Here is a 24,669-nt window from a genome sequence, read left to right on the forward strand (position 1 = left end):
TAATTTACTTTAGATAGGTCAGAGTGAAAGTCATTACTTTATTCGTTCTTATTTGTCGTTTCATCCTTCTTCATTTGAATCAACAGAGGCTATAGCAGGGACTATACTGGGAGTAGGTCTGGCTCTTTAGTATTATCCATTCCAACACTCTCAGATTAGTGTCTTAGATAAGATTAGTATTTTATCTTCAATTATTCTACAGGCATTAGTATTGCTATTCTTGATATATTCAAAATTACAAAGCATTTGAACAGTCAATAAGAAAAAAAAGAAACCTTTGTAAGCACCATGGAACCAAAAACTACAGAGTTAACACAGCCAAGAAACCAAGTCAATGATAGAGTCTGTTCCATTCTGTACATTAACAGGAACAATTTACTAAGTTTTATGCAGTTCCCCGTGAAACAAAAAACAGTGATTTTGAAAACCAGGCATTTTGAAGACAATATAATTTCAGAAAGATAAACCAGGTCCCTATTTGTAATGTAACCCAGGGTCTACCAGCCCTGACTGCCACCTCCACCATTTGCGTCCGGCCAGGCAGACCCCAGCTGGGGTTCCCCAGGGGGAGAGGGGATGAAGGGGGAGAATAAACCCCGTCCTTGCCCCCTTCACCTCAGGGCGCCATACCAGCCAGCATCTCGCCATGCCCAACCCCTTCCACTGGACCGGTGAGAGTGGAGGGACCCTGACGGGGCAGCAGCCCCTGCCATGGAGTGCTGGGCAGCATGAGTCTCTTCCTGATAGTGGGGCTGTGCTGTGGGCAGAAGAGGGGTGGGTAGAGCTGCTGCAGCCTGTGTGGGGCAAGCAGTGGCAGTGGGGCTCAGAGGGATGGCTACAGAAGCTAAGCTGAATTTTGGTAGCATCTTTTCCCAGGGGGTGGACTGCCAAGCTCAGGGGGTGCACGTGAACCCACATGCACCCCCTACGCATCACCAGTGGCTGTCAGGGTCCCTCACCCTTTCCAGTCTAGCAGCAGGGGTGGGGGTGAGGCCAGACACCAGCCGGCTTAGCCCTCCCCTCCCTCCCCCAAGGCAAAGGGGGCAGGGAAGGGATTTATTCCCCTCTCTGTCCCCTCCCCCTCCCAGGGAACCCCAACTGGGGTCTGTCTGGCTGGGTGCAAGTGGCAGAGGAGGTGGCCAGGGCTGACAGACCCTGGCTGCAGTCCCCTGGTGGCAGAAGGAACAGAGAGAGGAATAAACCCCCTCCCTGCCCCTTTGCCATGACCAGTGTCTGGCCACATCCCTGCCACTGGAGCAGTGAGGGGCTGCTACATCCTGGCCAGGCAGACCCCAGCTGGGGTCCGTGCCAGTGGAACAGAGGAAGGAGGGAGGGATTAAATCATCCTCCCTCCCCCCATTTGCTTCAGGCTGCCAATGGGGCTGGCCATGCCTCCTACTGCTCAAGTGGCAGGGGGGTGGGGGGATGCTTAACAGGGGCTGCTCTGCCCTGGCCAGGCAGCCCCTGGCTGGAGTCCAGGGGGGAGAGGGGAGAGTTGAAAATAAGCCCCCTCCCTGTCCCCTTTGCCTCAGGGGGCCATGCCAGGCTGGGGTCTGGCCACGCCCCTGTCCCTGCTCCAGCTAGAGAGCAGAGTGGCAGGGCCAGCTCTGGTTTCTGAAGCAGAGAGCACACCCCAGCCCAGCCCAAGGCTGAAAAGCATGCTGGGATATTGGGGGACTCTGATTTAACTTAAACCAGGAAGGAGTCTGGGCCAGCCTGGTTTGACCTAAATCAGTTAAGTCTGGTACTACATTCAGCCATGTTAATTGTAAAGCAGTTTCAGTCATTTTGAAAATGACTGAACTTCTATTCTTTTACAGGTTTAAACAAGTTTCTGATCACCTAAACTGGTTTATGTGTCACTTCTGTCCCTAGCCAGAGTCTTACATTGTTTTTAATCTTGAACAGCCCATTATGCTGGTATAGGATGGATATATGTGAGAGATGAATCAGAACCAAAATGTCTGGGAATTCTTTGGGGAACTTCTTAAAAGGGATTAATTGATAAGCATCAATTGTATAGCTTTTGTAATAATTTGAATCTTTAAGGCCATATGTTTTGAACTAGTGAGTCCTGGTGAAGTCAACAGAGCTGCAGTGATCCAAACCAGGTAAGGATATGGCCCTAATAATTTCTGCTTGAAAAGAGATATCAGTGCAAACAAATTAGAATTTTTATATTAATCTCTTTACTGAAAATACCCTTACTGTAAGTCCCTTGAGGCAAGTGGCTGTTTTTGTGTTTTTGATAGGACTGTGTATACTAACAGTATTTGATTAATATTAAATATTATTATTGCAGTACCTTATAATTGACAAGATAGGACTCAGAACTCTCTTTCTTAGCCTGTGTTCAGTATAGGTGTTTTAATTTTATGTTAACTTATGCTTAATATGAACTAATAATTATACCTTTCCAAATGTAGTGCTAAAATGGCATCCTATTTAAAATACAAAGAGTACAAAACCCTTCTATCAAGCTTTAGATGACAAATTAACATTCAACCCTTGTAACTAACAGAGTGTCATTAATTATGCCTAGACAGGCACAACAGAGATAACAGATGCCTGTGATAAGGTCATACAGAGGGCTTTATATTGAGCGAGAAAGTGATTGTTAGAACACTTCACAATAGCAACAGAGTCTGAAGCAGCATGTATATGTTTCTAAATATTTGATAGCACCAAGATGATTTCTGAGTTCCTGATTATCTATCTATCTATCTATCTATCTATCTATCTATCTATCTAGAGATACAACTACGGATGTCCCAAACAGTACCAGAGCATTTGTATGCTCTAATACAGATGCTGTAGCTTGTACCTGACCTCTTGCTAGTCTTTTCTTTCATTTTCTCCTAGACTCTCACAGGACACACAAAAACTGACATGCAAAAAGACAAGTACATTTTCTGTAAGCTCTTCACTCTTTTAGTCTGAAGGTATTAATTTTATAAAAGTAGCAATATTAACTGTTTATTAGCTAAAATGGAAAGCTGTATTTGGTTCTTTAGAGAGGGAATGGAAACAGGTTTAATTTATTAATCTCTCTGTATTATGCATTTCATAATTACTACAGCTTGTGTACAAAAAAGGTCAGAAAGGAGTTTGTGAAAAAAATATCTGAATAAGTAATGCTGGGCTACATTATCCTGGACAGCAAAGGAAGAAAGGAAAGATGCTTGCGTTCAAGAAACAGCCACTTCTGCTTAAACGTGCCTTGCTGAAGACAAATTTCTAAAGTCACTCTCTAAATACAATCAAATGAAACTTACAAAACACTTCCCAGAGACGAGCCTATGAACTCCACTTCATCAACCTCCTGGATACTAAAAATCATGGACTAAATATAGACATTGGATTTATGACACATTATAACCTGTCTAACATCTGACTCCCCAGGTCTCTCTCCACTATTCATCTCCCTTCTCTCTTCTCCCTATCCCCCCAGCCTGTCTCTCACCCATTGACTCCTCAATCTACATTTTCACTGAGTGCCTGCCTTGTATGCATACCAGCCCAGCCTCTGGCTTCTTTACTTTTTATTCCATCCAGGAAGAGCACACACCAACTGCTGAAACTTCCTTAGCCTGACAAAGGGTTTTTGAACCTGAAAGATTGCTTAATAATTGTTTTCCAACTATTTGGGTTGGTCTAATAAAAGATATCAGATTCACCCAAAGAACCTTGACCGCCTATGTCCTTAGAGCAACACGGCTACACCTACACCCTTGTAATCTGTAGCTTTTCACTTTTGGGAAGACTAATACCGTGGGCTGCTGTCATGATATAGGCATGCCAGTAAGCTTGGGTATTTAGGCTTTAATGCCTGCAGTAGGATTAGGAAATCCATAACTGTGGACCTCTACATGTGCAGGCAGAGGCATGAGGTGATCTAACATGTGATCCACACAATCATGCTTCCTACCATGCAACATATGGTAGGAGGAGTGATTGTGGGATCATGCATTAGATCCTATCACGCCTTATTGCTGTTACGTGGGGAGTGTGGGATCACAGTAGCTGCAATGTCCCCAGCCATAGGGTTGTTTGATGTCCCTGCCCTCCCCTCCCCCCCCATTCCCAGGGCCGGGAGATCACAGCCACACCCTGCAGTGTTGGGATCCTGTTTGCAATTGCTGATGCTGCTGGGACTCAGATTCTGCAAGTGCCAGGTGTTGCCAGCACTGTGGTTCCCCATAGCTGTGGGACTCCCAGCCCTAGCTGGGCATAATAAACCCCTATGGCTGGGAGCCCATTTAGTCCTGCTACACATGCAAATTAAAGTTGGATAGCAACCAATATAAAGTGAGTACACATTTTTGAGGTCTAACGTTATAGCTAGTTGGCCCTTTTATGGCATGATAGGTACTTTGCATGTGTCCATGATTTCTGGTGACCCCAACTGATCACAGGCAATGGAAGCTGCATTACATACTCTACCACAGAACAGTCATTGACTGGATTGAAGCTGTCCAATATTACCATGCAGATAGGGGATGAATGAGAAAATCAAGGATAAGCTGGCTAGTCTGGAACACTCCTCCAATCTACGTAGTCAATCTATGTATCTAAACTGATAACCATTAACTGAAGCACAGCTTGGTACAGGCAGAAGAGCTTGCAGAAGAACTCATTATTCTCTCGTGGGCCACCTACTTCTGTTTCAGCTATCAACTGATGCAGATTATATCTTGTGCATTCAGTTCACAGAGCAAGAAAAGCATCAACACTAGGCACCAAGACTTGGTCTTTTTTATAGATCACCCAGATATAACACCTGCCAATTCAAAGATGGGTCCATATGCTGGTTGAGAAACTTCAGATACCAACTATATTGGAGGGGAATGAACACCATCCTTGACTACCCATTTTTACGAGTCTTTGTATATCTAATGCATTCTTGGAAATGCTGGCCAGCTCAGAACAGCATCCTAGTTATTTGGATACTTCCAATAATTTTATGAACCTGGAATTCACCTGGGTTACAATTTTAGGCCATCCATGAGTTAACTGAAGTGCTCATAGTGTCACTCACTTTGTCAAGTTCAGTGATGCTAGAAACCATTTCTTAAATTGTCACTACTCCCAAGGGCACCAGGAACTGACCTATTTGATCTTTTTATGGTAATTTTTAAAATAAGTTGCTTGGTCACCTATGATTCACACTAGGAACTGGGAAATGGAGTATTCATGTTGTGTCACCATTGGGTTGATATTCCTGTTTCTCCAGTCCTGGGTCTGAGTTAGAAGCCCTTAGGATTTCTCTGGACAAGATCTCCCCAGCACTTGAAATTTCCATACAGGGATAATCAGCATTACACAGGCTCCTTCCTATGTTGATCCCATCAACAGTACTCTTTAAGTCCATTGGTGTGTCCTGGAAATATCACAATCATGTTGATATATTCAATGTCACTGTAATTGCATCATCAACCTACAGCCAGGAGCCAAAATACTACTTGCAAACTTCTTCCTGAACCAGAACAACTCAGGTACCCAGAGAAGACCTGCAAGAAAAAGATCTTCCCTCCATCCCTCTGCCTTGCCCTGGAGAAACCCCATTCCTCCTTCCCCTGCCCCCACTCTCTTTGCCCCCTGCCAATCTGGTCTTTGGAAAGAAGAACGGAAGAACATTTCATCCATCCTTCGTTGGACTATCAAACTCTAAACAATGTAAACACCCAGAAATGGCAACCCCTCTTATCCATGAACTCCTTGAGAGCCTTACCTGCATCATGGGACCAGTGCTCTGGCTTTGCTAGTTCCTATCCCCTTTAGGGCATCTAAAGCACACTGGTTAAGAAAGGACTGGCCAACAAGAAGAGGAACTGCAATTCTGTCAGATGGAAAGGGAAAAGGAAAAGTGCATTGTTCAATGTTCCCTATCCAAGACCTGTCTAAATCTGGGCCAATATGTCTAAAAAATACACAAATCAAGGGAAATTAGAGATGGCAAGATAGCCATGTACCTGAGGGAATTCTAAGCTGCCTATTATTTTGATACCATTTATCTAAGGTACTGACAAAATGAGACAGTTATCTCCTTTATTCCAACATGACACACATTCAGTTTTATTAAAAGCTTTTTGCATCTTAAAAAATGCCACATCCAAAATATACATTTTAATGATTTGACTGGATCTATTCTACTCTGTGCAACTACAATTTCTTGTCCTGGATGGTTGCAATTCATTACTTCTACTGAGTCAGCGTTACGCTGCTCTTTTCATTTTATGATCAATATATATGTTTTCATATTTAATATCTATGTCAATACTAAGCTCCTGCTTTTGTACAATAGTAATCAGATCGAGGGTATTAACTTTGAGTGAACTATCAACATAATTTCTCCATAATAACAGGGTTGACATTATTCATACCTCATCTAAGAGCAAATTAAAAAAATTATCTTTCAATAGAAGTTCAAGCATGTGGAACTCCTTTCCTCTGCCTAACTGACACTGCCAATAGAGCCAAATACATTATGTATTCAAATTCTAAAGAAAGTATCACACACAAATATTGTAGGGGGTATGGAAAGATGTGAGTAGAGTGTGCATAATGCTGAAACAAACAGTAAGACAGAAGTGTGCAGAAATATAAATAATGAAGTGGTATGTTATTTGACATAAATTGGTTGGAAAGAGAAAAATGACTATAAATATTTTGATATTTTGCTTTCTTATATATCAGAAACATCTATGATGATTCTGATCATATTTTCAAAATTTCACAAGCGAGGAAAATCTCTCCTGGGATTCTGATTCCTTATATTCAGATTCAGACAGCTCTCCTTCTAGTGAGGATGAAGGCAAGTAAGAGGAAGAAGAGAACTTTTGTTTCCTGTGAATTTTTTATTAGCGTGTTTAGATTTCTTTCCTTCTTTCTGATTCAGGAATACTGAAAATTTGAGTTTTTTAATGTTGAAATAGTAGAACAAAATATTTTGCCTTTTCCATCCCAAATTTTTCAGAAGGCTTTCTTCAACAAAAAATACTGTGATATTTCAACCTTTTATTCTAATTTGGGACAAAAACAGAAGGCCAAACATTTCTATTTTGATTCTGCTCTATTCATTAGCATTATAGTATTACTTCCCATTTAGCAATTTTATTAATTTGGATGCAAGATAGATTTTCTTCTTTACATTACATTTTTAACAGATTCTCAATCAGTTTTTGCAGGAAAGGGGACTCTACCTGATTGGGAAGTACAACTGAAAGTGAAAAAATGGACAGATTTTGGTAACCGTAAAATTAATGAAGTCTGAGAAATCATTATGGCTCCAGACATCAAGCTTGACAATTTTAATTCAAGACTCAGTAAAACAAGTAAATTGAAGTACCAGATGCTATCAGTCTTTGGGGAATTTTCTGCAATGCATGAAGAAGTTTGGTTTCTTCTCGACAAGGCGCACAACTTGGTAAAAAGGAATCAACAGTCAACAATCAAAAAGTAAAGATAATATTATGAAGTGCTCTGACAACACTGATTTCTGATGAACAAATAGAGAAGGTTATTCTTATGCAAGGAAACACAGTAGTTTTCTCAAAGACACTTTCCTAAGAGCTTCTGGGCACCAACAATTAAAAAAATATTGAAAGTTTTAAGTTTGGTACCAGTATCCCAGCTCAGATTAAGCACTTAAAGTTATCTTACATGTACTCCGTAATAAACTCTCAGTTGTAAGAAAAATAGAATGTCACATTAATTGAAGAAACAGAAGTTCGTCCCATTTGGTTTGATATACAACTTAATATTGTTTGGCAAATAACTTCTGAAGTGATTAACAACTACCATGCCATGCCAGAAGATTGAGACATTAAAGATCTAAATAAGTGCTGTTCATCTTCCAAGTGGCTGAAGTAGCTGACTAAGTATACCATCCTGCACTCCTTGACTTAGGACACCCTCAGCCCTGTGGACCACACCCTAAGGCCAGGGACAGGCAGTGGAAGCTGGAGGAGGGAGGGTGAGCCTGGAGAGACTAGCAGCCATGGCAGCAGTTGAAGAGGTGGAGGGGAGTGACACCCAGATGCTACAAATTAACCCCTCAGTTATGACATGCAGCCTGTAGTCCACCAGTTGAATAGCCCTGATTTAAATGAATTACAGTGCATTACTTCTTTAAGTTCAATAGCCATGCTGAGAGATAGGTGTATTGTTGATCTTAACTGCTACACATTCTTTAGTCCTTTATATGGAACTTTGCACACTATTTTTCCTTTTTTTATTTATTAATTAATTTATTTGTAAAATGTATCCAATTTACTTGAGGGATATTAAGTTTAATGCTTTCTTACTAAAATGTTTTTGTTCCTAATAAATAAAAATAAGCCTTTTATTTGAATTGTTATGATTACTGTTATCTTGGGGGAAAATGACATTGCCAAAAGGTTAAAGCTTAACTTAGATGGCATAGATGAAATTAGTCATTATTCTTTTAAAAGAAATGCATTATTTTATAAAGATGAAAATCAAGTGAAGTTGGATTCACTATTTTTTCTAGACCTCTTATTTCAAAGAGGTGGGTTTTTTTTTTACTCTTGACAGTTCACTGTGGGATTGAGATACCGTGGCCCCTTTGAAAAAGTAAACTGTAGTCATAAGACAAATGACTAGAAAATGAGATCTTCAGGAATCTGGAAAAAAGACTTCTTGCCTCTTAGGAAATCTAGGTGAGGAAAGATACAGGGCAGAGGAGGCCTAGTATAGCTACAAACTAACCAGGAAGATCTGCTGAAGAAGAAGGACATGCCCTCTTCCATCCCAGTTGTCAGAAGTCGGGGCTGTAAAAAAATTAGGGTGTTTCCTTTCCCTTGCAGCAACCAGAGCTTGTGAAAACATCATGTCGTTAGTACCTTGAATTTCAAATTTATTTGCTTGTGCTTTGAGACTTATCTTTGAAAATAAATCTAGTCCTGAAATAAAGGTCTTGAAGGAAATGATGGTTGAGAGGAGCTTTATTCTACCTTTCCCTAGTTGTTAAACCTGTCCAGCAGTTTACCCCAACTTCATTTCGTAAAAATAAATATATATTTTTTTCTTTGGCACATATCTGATGAGCACATAAGATGCAGTGTGTAATAAACCATGTTACATACTACAAACAAGGTTTTTTTTTACAATATTAAACACATATGGCTGTTTACAGACATTAAAAACCCCCAATGCTTTACTTTTAACTAAGTGTGCTCTCGTGCTGAGCCCAGTGCATGCCCAGAAGAGGCGTTACATTAGCTGGCTCATCCAATGTCTGTATAGATCAGGTTCTTTAGTGGGGCTTTTCTGATGCTTTTATCTAACAGCTGATTGAGTCAGTTGTTAGATAAAAGTGCTGAAAAGCCCCACTAAAGCGCCTGAACTATATAGATGCTGTGGAGCCAGGTTGAATTCATACTGCTTCTTTTGGTAAAGTATGTTTTTTTGTGGGGAGGGGTTTAATGTCTATGAACAGCCATACTGCTCAAAAAATTAGTGATGAAGAATTTTTAAGTTTCTATTAATGTCTACATGTTAAAAAACTAAATTATTTAGGAGTTTTTACCCCTAAATGGCTAGGCTGAATTTAACATGGAGTTATAGTGACCATAGTAATAACTATCTTGTTGAAAATAAGTGGCCTGCATAAAATTACTCTGTGGTCACAGCCTACTTCTTAGTGCTCAGTTGTCCATGCTAAAATAAAATATAGTATCAAACTGAACTAGCAATGCTACTGGCAAACTCTTCAGAGAAGGCAAGGATTAAATAGGCATGGAAACTGAATTACCCTCTTCATTGTAGAAGGATTCACTTTAGGTTATTGGTATATTATTTAGGCAATTGGGAATCTTGCATTGCTACTCCTCCTGGGCTTGTCTTTTCATACATAAATAATTTCAATCTTTAGATATTTCATTCTGAGCTCTCATTAAAGAGTAAGATATAAAATACAAATTTTCTTCTTGCATTAGCAGAAGAAGCAGGTAAATATAGAAAGCCATTCCACATCCCCATATGATTTTCTAAAGATATACACTGGAACTATGTGAGGACAGTGAATTTGAGGACTTAAGCGTTCTGACCAAGGTCTTCCTCTGTATTCAATATAGTCTATCTTGTGTTACACATTAGAACTATAGCAAATGCTAGCAACAGCTCGAATCCATGGAATCCATCTACTAGCAGTGGGAAAGAGAATGACTTCCAAGTGGGAGCCAGGGTTAGAAAGTCGGCCATGCCCTCCATAGCACTCTGGAGCTCATGCTGCTGTGACAAGACAGCGAGGAACTCCTGTCACCTTCTGTAGGCTTAGAAGTAGACATGAGTTGCATCTTCAGGAGTCTGTGTTATAATTTGGTACTATGACCATGAAGAGTGATAAGTCAAAAACAAAATTAAATCATTGCAAGACTCACCCCAGTGACGGCTTGAGAAGCGTTACAAGGGTGGCACACGACCCCAAATGGGTTCATCGTCAAGAAAGAACATTTACACCGTTCTGGAAGACATTAAACATCAGAATGAAGGTACCCAACTGGTTATGTCAAACCTGGATGTAAAATTTGACCAATTAATAGCTAAAGTAGGTAATTCTGAAATGGAAACATGGAAACAAAAAGCTTGAGTTTGCCTACAAAGAACATTCATGACCTTTCAATCAAAAACTGTAAACAAAGCTAATTAAAAAAACCCCTGAAATACTGAAGATCCAAGATGGGATGAACGCTAGCATTTTAAATGTTTCCAGAAGCTAAACAGTGAAAGATTTGTGGAGTACTGTTCATCCTGTATATCATCTCTTAAATTAATGACAAATGCATATACATAGTGAAAAAGCAGTGATCCTACTAAGCTTAAATAGATATTGGTACAAAAAGGACTGAGACAGTGTTAAGTATTCATTAATTTTCTCTAAAATTACTGGAGGGGTTCATTCACAACAAATTCCCCTGGCATTTCAGGAATACATTATGACAAAAGTTAACAAAGCTTGAAGCAGATCATGTGTCTCATCCTCATGTGATACTCAACAGATCCATAGACAGAGGTTCTCTAGTCCAGGTTCCAGTTATTGTAGCTCTCCCTGGAATGAATACCTGCTCCCCTAACAAAGTTTAGCAGTTAGCCCCTTAGGCTAGGGACAGACATTCAATAAGCCTGAGCCCAAATAGATTCACTCTTTGCAAGTTAGTTTAAGCTGTGCATCTTAAACTGATTACTAGATGAACTGACATGCTCTGTTAAAACGGGAAATGCAGGCACATGTTTACAGTGGCTCAATCCAGAAGCCAGGGGAAGCTAGAGCATGCCTGCCAGCCTCTGCCAAAGGGGAGGAAAGAGAGACACCCTCCAAGGCTCTCACCCCTCCCTGCTGGAGCAGAGGGGGCATGGCCAGGCACCAGGCCAGGCTAGCACACAGGGGATAGGCAAAAAGTCCTTTCTCTGAAACAAGGTATTGAACACAGCAATTTGCAAAGCCTACAGCAAGGAACTACCAAAAATCTTTGCCTAAGCTAAGATACAGCCCAGTAAAAAACAGCATACACAAATTAGTTTAACTTAAAATGTAAACCAGACAAGACAAGAGTTAGTCTTACTAATCCTGAGGGCAGAGTGTCTCCTTACAGCCAGGTATCCAGGTTGTAGCCTTATTGGTCTAGAGGAAAAGGCAATCAGGACTCATAGTAGGGGTGATATCTTTTATTAGACCAACAAGATTTTTGCAAAAAAAAAAATTTTAATTGCAAGCTTTCAGGCATCTCTAGTGCTAGTCCTTACAGCCAGGCATTCAGAAAGTCTTTGTTTACATGTTTTGCTTTATAATGTAAACGTGCCTCTCTGTATTCTTCTCTTAACTAAATCTCCAGCTTGTGTGATCACTGATGATTGTCAGGTCTTTGCCAACACTTTCCACCTCTCAGTCTGGTCTTGCAGGTCTTAGCTCAGAGTTGCAGAAGGGCTTGGATCTGCACACAGATCTGCTTGCTTCTCTCCACAGCTCCTGCTGTGCAAGCCACACAGACTGCAGCCAAAGCCCTGGCTGTTCCAGGGGAGAGAGGGGACAGAGGGAGTGATTAACTCTGTCCCTGCCTGTTTGCACGCAAGCCATGGAGGTATGGCTGGGGCTGGCAAACAGCAGCTGAAGTGCCCAGGGTTTGCCAGAAAAGGGGTGGGGTGTGAGGGAAGGGAAAGAGGAGGGAGGGAGAAACTTGCCTCAGGGGCCATGGGAGGGAGAAACTTGCCTCAGGGGCCATGGCAGGTCAGTATCTAGCCATACCCTGCTCCTGCTCCGACTAGAGAGAAGAGGGGAGGAGTCAGCTCTGCTGTGGAGCAGAGAGCCGTGCCCAGCCCAACACCATGTGGGGATGCTGGGGGAGTCTGATTTATCTTAAACCAGGAAGGGGTCTGGCACAGACATTGCATAAACCAGTTTGAGTCAAATCAGTTAAGTCTGATACTACATTCAAACAGGTTTATCTCAGACTGGTATCAGCCATTCTCAAACTGGTTTATGTGCATTGAACATCTGTTCTGTTACAGGTTTAAACCAGTTTCTGATCACTTAAACTGGTTTATGTGTAATGTCTGTCCCTGGCTCTGATTACAAAAACAGTATGTAATCCTTTTCTATCCTTAGCTGGGCAGGCACATGTATTTTGCCACAAGATACTAAGTGTTACAAATAATTGACAGGATTATAACTGCATTACAAACCCAAATGGCTCCAAAACAACTTTTTAAAATCACCTGCCAGTACTCCTACATTCTCCCATCCCTTCATGGAAGTCACACTTTGAGAAGCAGAGGGCTGATCTTTTTTAAATTTTCTAAGTGACTTTTAAGATGGAAGGTTGATTTTCTTTAGATTAATACTGACATGGAAGGTTGATTTTCTTTAGATTAATACTGACAAGAGGAATATAGGTGCAGCTGGTTCTTGTTCTTTTATCCCAGTAAGCTCTTCATGACTTCTTGACACTGCATTATATTAAAAGTTATATAAAAACCATGAAACATTAAAAAGAAAAGCAAGTTTCCTCCAAATTTCCCAAAAGGCATGGATCTATTTTAAACATCTAGAAGAAATGACAGTGGCAAGTTTTTTTCACTGTATTAGATTGTTGGCCATGGTAGCAGATAAAAAGTATGTAGAAGCATAATATAACTTGCTATATAGTGACTACATACATATATTTATGACTATATTTATGACAATGCTGCAAATACTATCTAGCTTTGCTCAGATTATAAGATATATTTAAACTCTTCTGTCTATGAATAGTTTAATTTCTATTAATGCATTTACAATTTGAAATATTCGGTGAATGATCCAACAAACTAAGTACTTTTGTGTATGAGTTGCTTATCACTGAAACTTTCCTATACATAATTTTATGTTTGTGTTCTGTAATTGCTCCGCTAAGTTCCATGGTATTGTTTGTGATCCCTAGCTGATATAACTCTTCATTCCAAAAAAATCTGTCAAGATAGTTACCAAGGATTTCCAACACATAAATCCATGCTTATATAGAGAATCTCAAAGTGAATAAATTTTGGATTTATTATTTCTGATAACGCCGTTAATAATACAAAGACTTGAAAATAGAATATTTAGTGTATATCATCTCTTGAAGTTATTGGGCATGTCTACATATGCACTTTAATGTGCATTAGCCTATTTTAATATGCATCACCAAAAAAATGTGCTATTTAATTAAGGTGCATTAAAATAGGCTAATGTGCATTAGGCATCACTTAAAAACAATGGAAGCCTGCAAACAAGTGCAACTACCACACTCCAGTATCCTCCTGCATCTTGTGTATCAGCACCCCTGTGCTTAAAAATGGAGGTGGGATGCTTGAGCATTAGATAAGCTTAACTTCAAGCACTGTCACAGCCACTTTTAAGTGGGAGAACACTGATACATGAGACATTGTGGCGCTTTAATTACAGTGGCTCTTGGAGCTACTGTAATTAAAGTGCCGCTCCCCTGCCCCCCACTGGAGCATAGGTAAAAGTGCCCCATGTTCTTTAGCTAATGTATATTAAGACAGGCTAATGCCCATTTCTCTAGTACCTCACAATGGAGTTACTAGATTTAATATGTATTAATTAAAGCACATTAATGCACGTGTAGGCTCACCCACTGATGCTAAACCTGATTTGTATACGCCAGTGGAATGTATGTCAGCCACAGGACACCTATTTCAGCTTCTCTACATACATTAGATATATTGAGTTCCTTTATTTGAACTGGCTCCTGTTTTTCAGAACAAACCTATTTGTTACCTAAATTTTGAAATACGTTAAATAATATTGATATGACTTCCTTTACTTCTTGTTAAAAATAGTGACTAATGTAATTAAAGTTTTTATGAATTCTGAAGTAGCAGCTGTTGATCTATTTTAGAGTGTTTTATGTTGTATTCCATACTGTGAAATATTTCATTGAGCAAAAAGTACCAAGAGAAATTCAATAATAAAAAGAAGTTCTAGCTTTTCCATGTAAATGGCACTTTCTGTGAATATAATTACACTATTATAGAGGTAATCTATTAAAAATGTGAATTCTGGCTTAATAACCAGTCCTTGTATCAATTCTATTTCTGTAACTTGAAAGAAAATAATTAGTGCTGACAAAAAACCTCCCTGGTGGCTTGAAGGGAAACAAACAGGTGGGTAATTAACACACCTATTGATTGCTAGTTGGTTAATACTGTTCATAATTCAGACATAATATTTCAACTGGTTTTCAAACTTTGCTGTTAGGCTTCCAATACAACCTGAAGAAATCACTATAATTGCTTGCCTTGAAAATGTTGGGAGCATCTTATTCTTGGACATTATTTTTCAAAGGCATACTGAAAAAAGAGGGAAAGAGCAACGTGTTTGACCTGGGAAGCTAAAGAAAAATGTAAAGGGGCAGACTTAAACAAATGTTGATTGATCATTAAAACTGGGACTATATCAATAATCATGTTGCTTTTGGAAAATGTGAAAACTAGATTCAATTCACTATAATTTGACAGGTTTTCTTAATTTTATTTAAATTTTTTATTTGCTTTATGTATATCATTGTGCACATGACTCTTCTCAATTCTACTTCTCAATCACACAAAAATAGCAAGGCAAAATCCTGGCTCCACTGAAATAAGTGAGATTCTTGTATTTGCTATAATGAGGCAGGAATTCATCAAACTATATTTAAAGAAAACTTGTTAAAATATTTTTGATGCAAAGTCCACATTACTATTTTTTTTAAAATTTGGGATCAACTAACACTTACGCATATGTAAAGTTAGCCTGACCTCTATCCTGGGGAAGGTCTTAGAAAAGTTTATTAAAGAGGCCATCCTTAATGGACTGGCCGACGCCAACATCCTGAGGGATAGCCAGCCCAGGTTTGTTGTGGGCAGGTCTTGCTTGACCAATCTCATTTTTCTGTCACGACCAGGTGACCTATCACCTGGACAAGGGAGAAGAGATTGATGTCATATATCTTGACTTCAAAAAAGCCTTCGATCTCGTATCCCATGATCACCTCTTGGCAAAATTAGCCAACTGTGGCCTTGGGTTGACCACGATCTCCTGGCTGGAAAATTGGCCCCATGGTCGGACCCAGAGGGTGATAATTGATGGAAGTCAATCACCATGGTGCCCTGTGACCAGTAGGGTCCCCCAAGGCTCTGTTCTTGGACCTATATTATTTGACATCTTCATTAATGATGTGGACATTGGAGTCAGAAGCGGACTGGCCAAGTTCACCGACGACACCAAACTTTGGGGCAAAGCATCCACACCTAAAGACAGGAGGGCAATCCAGGCTGACCTGGACAGGCTCAGCAAATGGGCGGACGAGAACCTGATGGTGTTTAACACTGAAAAATACAAGGGTTCTCCACCTTGGGAGGAAAAAACTGCAGCATCCTTATAGGCTTGGTAGTGCTATGCTGGCTAGCACTATGGAAGAAAGAGACTTGGGGGTCATCATTGACCACAAGATGAACATGAGCCTTCAATGCAATACTGAGGCTAGTAAAGCAACCAAAACACTGGTTTGCATCCATAGATGCTTCTCAAGGAAATCCAAGGATGTCGTTCTCCCATTGTACTCAGCCTTGGTGAGGCTGCAGCTGGAGTACTGCGTCCAGTTTTGAGCCCCACAATTCAAAAAGGATGTGGAGAAGTTGAGAGAGTCCAGAGAAGAGCCACGCACATGATCAGAGGTCAGGAAAACAGATCTTACAATGACAGGCTGAGAGCTATTGGGCTCTTTAGCCTGGAAAAGCGCAGGCTCAGGTGTGATCTGATGGCCACTTATAAGTTTATCAGGGGTGACCACCAGGATCTGGGGAAACGTTTGTACACCAGAGTGCCCCAAGGGATGACGAGGTCGAATGGTTAAACTACTGCAAGATCATTTCAGGCTGGACATAAGGAAGAATTTCTTTACTGTCCGAGCCCCCAGGGTCTGGAATAGCCTGCGATCGGAGGTGGTTCAAGCACCTACATTAAACACTTTCAAGAGAAAATTGAATGGTTATCTTGCTGGGATCCTATGACCCCAGCTGACATCCTGCCCTTCGGGCAGGGGGCTGGACTCAATGATCTTTCGAGGTCCCTTCCAGCCCTAATGTCTGAAATCTATGAAATCTAGTGAGTCAGTTCTTCCTAATGTCTAACCTAAGCTTCTCTTGCTGCTACTTGAGAGGGTTGCTGTTTGTTCTGTCATCTGTCACCAATGAGAACAGTCTAGCTCCATCCTTTTTTGAACCCCACTTCAGGTAGCTGAAGACTGTTATTAAATCCTCCTCTCAGTCTTCTCTTCTCTAAACTAAATAAGCCTAGTTCCTTCAGCTTCTCCTCATAAGTCATGTTCCCCAGGCCCCTCACCATTTCTGTTGCCCCACGCTGGACTCTCTCCAATTTGTCCACATCCTTTCTGTAGTGGGGGGCCCAAAACTGAACGCTGTACTCTAGATGTGGCCTCACCAGTGCTGAACAAAGGGAAATAATCACTTCCCTTGACCTGCTGGCAACACATCTACCAATGCAGCCTAGTATTCTGTTAGTCTTGTTAGCAACAAGAGTACACTGCTGGCTCATATTCAGCTTTTATTGTCCACTGTAACCCCCAGGTTCTTTTCTGCAGAGCTGCTGCCCAGCCAGTCATCCCCCAGCCTGTATAAGTGCATGGGATTGTTCCATCCTCAGTGCAAGACTTTGCACTTGTCCTTTGTGAACCTCATGAGATTTCTTTTCATCCAATCCTTTCATTTGTCTAGGTCTCTCTGAATCCTAGCCCTACCATTCAGAATATCTATTATTCCACCCAGCTTGGTGTCATATGCAAACTTGCTAAAGGTGCACTTTATGCCATCTTCCTGGTTGTTGATGAAGATACTGAAAAAAACTGGCCCTAGGACTGAACCCTGGGGCACTCCAATTGATACCAGCTGCCTATTAGAAATTGAGCCATGGATTACTACCCTCTGAGCCTCATGATCCAGCAAGTTTTCTATCCACCTTACAATCCATCCATCCAGCCCGTACTTCCTTAGCTTGCCTGCAAGAATATTGTGGAAGACCATATCAAAAGCCTTGCTAAAATGAAGGTAAAACACATCAGTTGCTCTCCCCATAGCCACAGAGCCAGTCATCTCATCATAAAAGGCAATCAGGGTGGTCAGGCATGACTTTCCCTTGGTGAATTCATACTAACTGTTTCCTAATCACCACCTTCTCCTACAAGTGCTTAGAAATGGATTCCTGGAGGACCTGCTCCATGATTTTGCCAGGGACTGAGGTGAGGTTGACTGTAATTCCCTGGATCCTCCTTTTTCCCTTTCTTAAATATGGGTGCTATGTTTGCCATCTTTCAATCACCATGAGTTTTCAAAGATGATGGCTAGTAGCTCTGCAATCACATTTGCCAACTCCCTCAGCATCCTTGGGTGCATCCTGTCCAGCCCCATAGACTTGTATATGTCCATCTTTTCTAAATAGTCCCTAACCTGTTCTTTCACAACTGTTGGCTGTTCCCCTCCTCCCCAAACAGTGCTTCCAAGTGCAGTAGTCTGGAAGCTGTCTGTACCTGACTGAGGTGAAAAAGGCATTGAATACTTCAGCCTTTTCCGCATCCTCTGTCACTAGGTTGTCTCTCCCATTCAGGAATGGACCAACACTTTCCCTGATTTTCCTCTTGTTACTGACATGTGTAGAAACCCTACGTGTTACCCTTCACATCTATTGCTAGCTGCAACTCCAACTGTGTCTTGGTCTTCCTGGGTGTGTCCAGATGAGTGAACATGTGTCTGTTGTGGCGAATAACAAGAGGCACACTGGAAATGAAAAAAGTTCCCTGCGCACCTCTAATTTTGATACTGGGAAATTCCAGTATAAAAAAAAACCACACTGAAAAAATGTGGCTCGGGGCATGCTCCTGGCTCATCCAGAGTCCTCCAGAGTGACACTCTGGCTGCCCTGTGACCAGGCTGCCTCAGCATGCTGCCTCAGTGTGCTGGAGCAAATAGGAGCAAAGCAAGGCTGCAGTGGTGACCCAGACCCAGGCTCTGTCCCAAGTAAGCTGGGACATGGGTTTTGGAGGGAGGTGGGGACTGGGGGCATAAGGATAAGGAGGACTGGGAGTGGAGGGTGTGGGGGTGGGGAGGACAGCTCAGGAGGGTTGGGTCCATCACCCACCCCCTGCATGGCGCACAGCCCCCCACAGCAGCAGTGGCCATCAGGGTGCTCATAGCTCATTACTGATGGAGCCCCCTGGCAGTGCAGCATAGCCCTGGCCACCTGGGATCCAGCACTGCCTGTGTCAAATGTTGCTCTGCTGGCCCAGCCTGGTAATGTGCACCATCCACCTGAACCAGGTTGCTCTTGCTGTCACCCAGGTTCTGACACTGCTTACAGGGGCCATGCACTCTCAGGTCGGGCCAGGTCCTGCCTGCATGGAGCTGACCCAGCCTGAAGGTGAGTGGGGCACATGGAGGCAGGACCCGGCCTGGCCTGAGGGTGTGTGGTCCCTATGTGTGGTGCCAGGACCCTGAGTGATAGCAAGAGTGGCCCAGTTCTGACTGAGGGTGTGTGCTAGTGGGCTGGGCCATCATGGTGTCATGTAGCACAGGCCGCACTGGGTCCCAGGCGACCAGAGCCATGCCGCACTGCTGAGGGGCTTTGCTGGTAGTGGACAATGAGTGCTCTGGGAGCCATTGCTGCTGCAGGGCAGGGCTGTGTAGCAGGGTGGACAGTCCCCTCCTGAGCAACCCCCTCACCCTCAATCCCCACCACACCCACACACACAATCCCCTCCATCCCCATAGTCCCCCCTATACTCACACAGTCCTTCCATGTCCACGAACCTCCTCCACAATCCATGCACAAACCCCACGCCCCAAACTACCCCCACAAACTCCCCACCCACATACCCAACCACAAACCCCACACCCACAAACCTCACCCCCCAAGCCCCCATCCAATCCCCATACCCCCAACCTCAGCCCTACAAACCCTACAACACCCATTTACAAACCCTCACAACCCCCCCACCACAAACCCTACAGCTCTTCCCCCCTAAACCCCACATTCCCCTCATAAAATCTCGCACCATGCATGCCCAGGTGCCAAATGAGATGGGACAGGACCTGCTGGCAGGAGTCACTGCTGCAGGGTCAACTGCCACACTGCAGCCCTGCCCCATGCCCACACAAGTGCTGGGACATGTAGCCCCAGCCTGGGAGGGCTCCTGGTCCCAGGAACCACTTGGGTATGTGATGGATTGGGGGGAGGGGTGGAGGTGGCAGCGGAACTGCGTGTGAGAGAGAAAGAGAGAGCGGGGTTGGGGGTGGGGGAGCACTCTTGGTAGGAGAGGCTCCTAGAGCTAGGCTTAGAGTCCCCCCACCACCCTAAAGCAACCTGTTCTGGGGGAGGCTGGCCTGGAAGGGAAGGGGCTTGCCCAACCAAGTCCCTTAGCCCCAGTTGAGGGTTTCCCAGGAATGGCATGAGGATTGATGTGGTCTGGGCACAGGCACAGGGAGCTGAACAGCAAGGGCTGGCACTGCTCAGAGCCACAAAGCAGTGGGTAAAACAGCTGCAGCTGGACTCATGTACCAGTGCTGGGACAGAGCTGGTGCTGGCTGAAGATCCAGGAGGATCTGGGCAGGGTCAGTTTGCCCCAAGTGGCACAATTTTCTCCACATCAAAATGCATGTTCAGGTATGTGTGCTGAGGCACAAATCTCCACCACAAATTTGTGCCTCTGCTATTTGAGCTGCTGCAAGCTCACATGCCTGCATGCAGTGGTGACATGTAGGGGTGCATGTGCATCCCCTGAGAGTGCCAGTGCATCCCCTGATAGCCACACTTGCCATTTAGGCAATGGGGGTGCTCACTGCAGCTGCTTCTGGGAGTGGATGTGGCCGCTTCTGGGAGCAGCTGCAGTGATTGGCTGATGCTTGCTCCCAGAAGCAGCTGCTCTTGTTTGTATGCCCCAAGTTCAACAGCATCCCAGTCAGGATACAGAGGCTTGTAACTATAATAGAATGCAAATAAGACAAATCTACACTGGAATCCACAATACTTATGCTCCTATACTATAAAGAATAACTAGTGATAATAAATCTACTGGACCCACTCCTCTTTTATCCCATCACTATGCTCCAAACCCACAGTTTGCTGAGATCTGTAATCTGGAAAGCTGGAGATGCAGGTACATTTTCTACCTACCCAGAAAATATAACACCCCTATTTTCATGCCAGGTAGTACCTCCCATGGCTCTGGAGGAAGGGGCAGTATTTTCCCCTACAACAACATTCTAAATGAAGTAGAAGTAAGGATTTGTCATGCTATTTAAGGGTTATAATACATTTAAACTACAAAAAGTTCCTGTTGAGTATCAATATTTTAAGACGAAAAAAGGTAAGATATAAGACAAGAAAAGTAGTTGTATATCTTAACACTAGCTGTCAGCAGCCTTATGAAAATTTCTGGCACCTGAAGAAAGACTCATCATAGATAAGTTTTCTTTCATTCACATCTGTCGACTTAGGTGCTTGCTTACTCCATCAAGATAAGCTTTGAAGTATTAATATGTATTTTTATTAGGTATAATATTTGACTTATGACTGCTTTCCTGGTACTGTGTGTACCCTTTAAAATAAAGACAGGCACTGAGCATTTAGCTGCAAGAAAACAGTGACTCAGTGTAGCAAGGGCTGGGACATAGCCCCTGCTGTACCCCCACAGGACTAGCCGCGCTGGCAGAAAACTTACCCGGCTGAGTCCAGATGAGTAGCACATCCTCAGAGCATTGGGGGAAAAGTCTAGGGGGAAACTGGAGCCCTAAGCAGGCACCTGGAACCAGGGGTCACAAGCCCTGAGGAGCCTGTGCTGATTGGGCTGGGAGAAAGCACGGGCTGTTTAAAGGGAGATGCCGAGAGAAGCGGTGGTGTTTGGCATTTCTGGGAACAAAGACTGCACCGCTGGCGCAGGAGGATGTCCAGCAGAGCTGGGAACTCTGCCAGCCAAACCCACAGGGGACCACCAATACAGGTGACTCATGAACAAGGGACACCTGCCTGCATATTCGGAGAGTTAAATGGCAATGGATGGCAAGGTGGTGGTGGGTATTCCCCACAAGCCTAGGCTCAAGGGATAGGCAGCAGAATTCCCTGGGAGAGTGCTGGTTGAGTCCACTGGAAAGAGGGCAAAGGTAGACCCACCAAGTGGATGGCAGCCTTAAGAGAAGTGGAGGTGGCCAGGGCAAAGCGGGGTTTATCCAGACTAGCAGGGAGAGCACCTGTGAGGTTTAAAGTGGAGGGTGCTAACCTGGCTGAACACCCAAGTTTAAGGGAAGGCAGTGTGACCAGAAATTTTCATTTGGAAATGTGGGGGTTAGGACCCATAAGTCAGGGATTACAGTCAGTTCCCTTTTGGTTCCTCAGGTAGAGGAGGAGCAGTTAGGAGGAGAAGGATCCCCCTGGATGTTTGAATTTCAGTTAACAGGGTCCCATTCTTTGCACCTGGACTCTTTAAATGAGCTAGGCTATGAGGCTTGAGGTGGAATCAAGAGAGATCACACTGAGACAAGTTGACCCTGAAATAATCACAGAAACTGGGAGTCTTGGGAGGAAAGAGACAAATGTGCCAACAAAGAGAGTGGGAGAGAGGAAGAAGATAATTTGGGTGAAGGGTAACCAAGCCCAAGGAGGTATCAGACCAGGGGAAACTGATACAGAACAGCATTATAACATCAAGACATGGCAGGTAAAAGGGATTTCAAGCCAGGTGTCCAGGTAATCACAAAGTGAAAAGGGGAGGTGGGAGGACCCACCCACTCACACTCAGCCTTTACTATCTCTGTGTACTATATTGAGTTTTCAATGTAAAGATTTGGGGGGGGGGGGGGGATTTACTAAAATGTAAAGAAATGAGAGCGTTTTTTCTTGTTAATACTCCATTCAATTCTGTATAATTTGACAAGTATAAAACATGCTTCAGATGATTTGAGAGGGCTGGCTTTAAATAATCTTAGTGCTGCTAAGGTTTTATATTTTCTGGGGATGATATTCAGCTTTGTGTTTAGGTTCAACTAAAATCTCATTTCAAGCTTTTTTGCTGGCCCTTGCATTAGGGTGAATGCCATCCCAAACAGAAAACGCTATTTTTTCATGATTTATATAAGGCAAAAGAAATTTGTTGGATCAGAGTCTGAAGGTATTTCTACATTATAAAATAGAAGTATACTTTCCAATACAGAAGTAGCCATGACAGTGAAAACACATACATCATTAATATAATTTTGTAAAAGAAAGGTAGAACAGTAAATACCTACAAAAAAGCTATAAAGGAATGGTGCAGCCCTTCCTGAAATACAGATTTGTAGTGTGCAGAAGTGACCAGTTATATACACTGTAAATGATGTGCACTGTGTTTACATCATAGCACTTCAGCTGTGACTAGAAGGAATCTAACACTTTCTTCTGTCCATTCATCTTTGAAGTTTTTTTCATGTCCTAAACTCTTTTCCTCCATAGTAATTGCTAAGAAGACTGTCCTAAAAGAAGAAATTATTTTACATGGTGTCACATTAACTAGATAACAACATTGATTGAAATAATTAGATATTATTCTGGCAGTAGCACAAATTCATAAATTTAAAATTCAGAAGGCACAGTTATAAGCAGCGATCTTGGTTTTCTTTGTTCAAAAATCCCAAATTCTCTCATTAAAAACCCCAAATCCACATTTTTTACAATTAAAATAAAATGCTACCATATTTATACGTATTAGTTTAACACATTTTTTTATAGATTCATAGATGCTAGGGTCGGAAGGGACCTCAATAGATCATCGAGTCTGGCCCCCTGCATAGGCAGGAAAGAGTGCTGGGTTCAGATGACCCCAGCTAGATGCTTATCTAACCTCCTCTTGAAGACCCCCAGGGTAGGGGAGAGCACCACCTCCCTTGGGAGCCCATTCCAGACCTTGGCCACCCTAACTGTGAAGAAGTTCTTCCTAATGTCCAATCTAAATCTGCTCTCTGCTAGCTTGTGGCCATTATTTCTTGTGACCCCCAGAGGCGCCTTGGTGAATAAAACCTCACCAATTCCCTTCTGTGCCCCCATGATGAACTTATAGGCAGCCACAAGGTCACCTCTCAACCTTCTCTTGCGGAGGCTGAAGAGTTCCAGGTGCCCCAGTCTCTCCTCATAGGGCTTGGCCTGCAAGTCCTTAACCATACGAGTGGCCCTTCTCTGGACCCTCTCCAGGTTATCCACATCCCTCTTAAAGTGCGGCATCCAAAACTGCACGCAGAATTCCAACTGCGGTCTGACCAGTGCCCGATAGAGGGGAAGTATCACCTCCTTGGTTCTGTTCGTCATGCATCTGCTGATGCACGATAAAGTGCCATTAGCTTTTCTGATGGCTTCGTCACACTGCCGACTCATGTTCATCTTGGAGTCCACTAGGACTCCAAGATCCCTTTCCGCTTCCGTGCCACCCAGCAGGTCATTTCCTAGGCAGTAGGTATGCTGGACATTTTTCCTCCCTAGGTGCAGCACTTTGCACTTCTTCTTGTTGAATTGCATTCTGTTGTTTTCTGCCCATATGTCCAACCTGTCCAGGTCTGCTTGTAGTTGTTCCCTGCCCTCCAGCGTGTCCAATATATCAATATAGTTACAATTTTAAAGCCATTTGGAAGCCTACCAGTGCCTCAATCATTATAATAAAATAAATTCTAACCAGCTGTATATTTTGGAGTACAATTATTTTTTTTTTTTGAACATGGAAAATCAGAGCTCCCTCTGCCCCCTTTGCTCACCAGGATGCAGGTCCAGTTGCAGCTGTCCCCCTCCGCCTCCCTCACCCCACTGCTTTGTATCACTGAGCAGCCCTGACCCTGCCCATGCTGTTGCCCCTCACTTCCAACCCAGAGCCCCAAGAGCCCTACTTATGCCTTTTACTCCTGCACCACAGCCGCCTGGCCCTGCTGGTGCCCCTCACTCCCAACCCACAGCTTCTTGGCTCTGCTGGTGCTCCTCACCCCTGACCTGCAGCCCCTCTCATCCCTACTGGGGCCCCTCATTCCTGACCCATAGGTCCTTGCCTCCCCCAGCCTTACTGGGGTGGGGGGGGGCGCAGCTGTCAAGGCTATGGGACCCAGCAGCTG

General features: G+C 43.2%; 1 protein-coding gene across 4 annotated transcripts in view; it reads right to left on the minus strand.

Annotated features, from left to right (window-relative positions):
* ADGRA1 (adhesion G protein-coupled receptor A1) overlaps positions 1-24,669 on the minus strand; it is a 593,458-nt gene that overhangs the window by 189,922 nt on the left and 378,867 nt on the right. For 2 of the 4 annotated variants that reach the window (XM_019484194.2, XM_019484193.2), the window contains exon 2: positions 10,404-10,486. The exons of the other annotated variants lie outside the window; for them this stretch is intronic. In XM_019484194.2, the coding sequence (XP_019339739.1) occupies positions 10,404-10,460 (57 nt within the window). In that variant the 5' untranslated portion in view covers positions 10,461-10,486. The remainder of the gene's footprint in view (positions 1-10,403; positions 10,487-24,669) is intronic. 4 annotated transcript variants of the gene reach the window in all.

Source organism: Alligator mississippiensis, chromosome 6 (assembly GCF_030867095.1).
Source record: "Alligator mississippiensis isolate rAllMis1 chromosome 6, rAllMis1, whole genome shotgun sequence".
NCBI lineage: Eukaryota > Metazoa > Chordata > Crocodylia > Alligatoridae > Alligator > Alligator mississippiensis.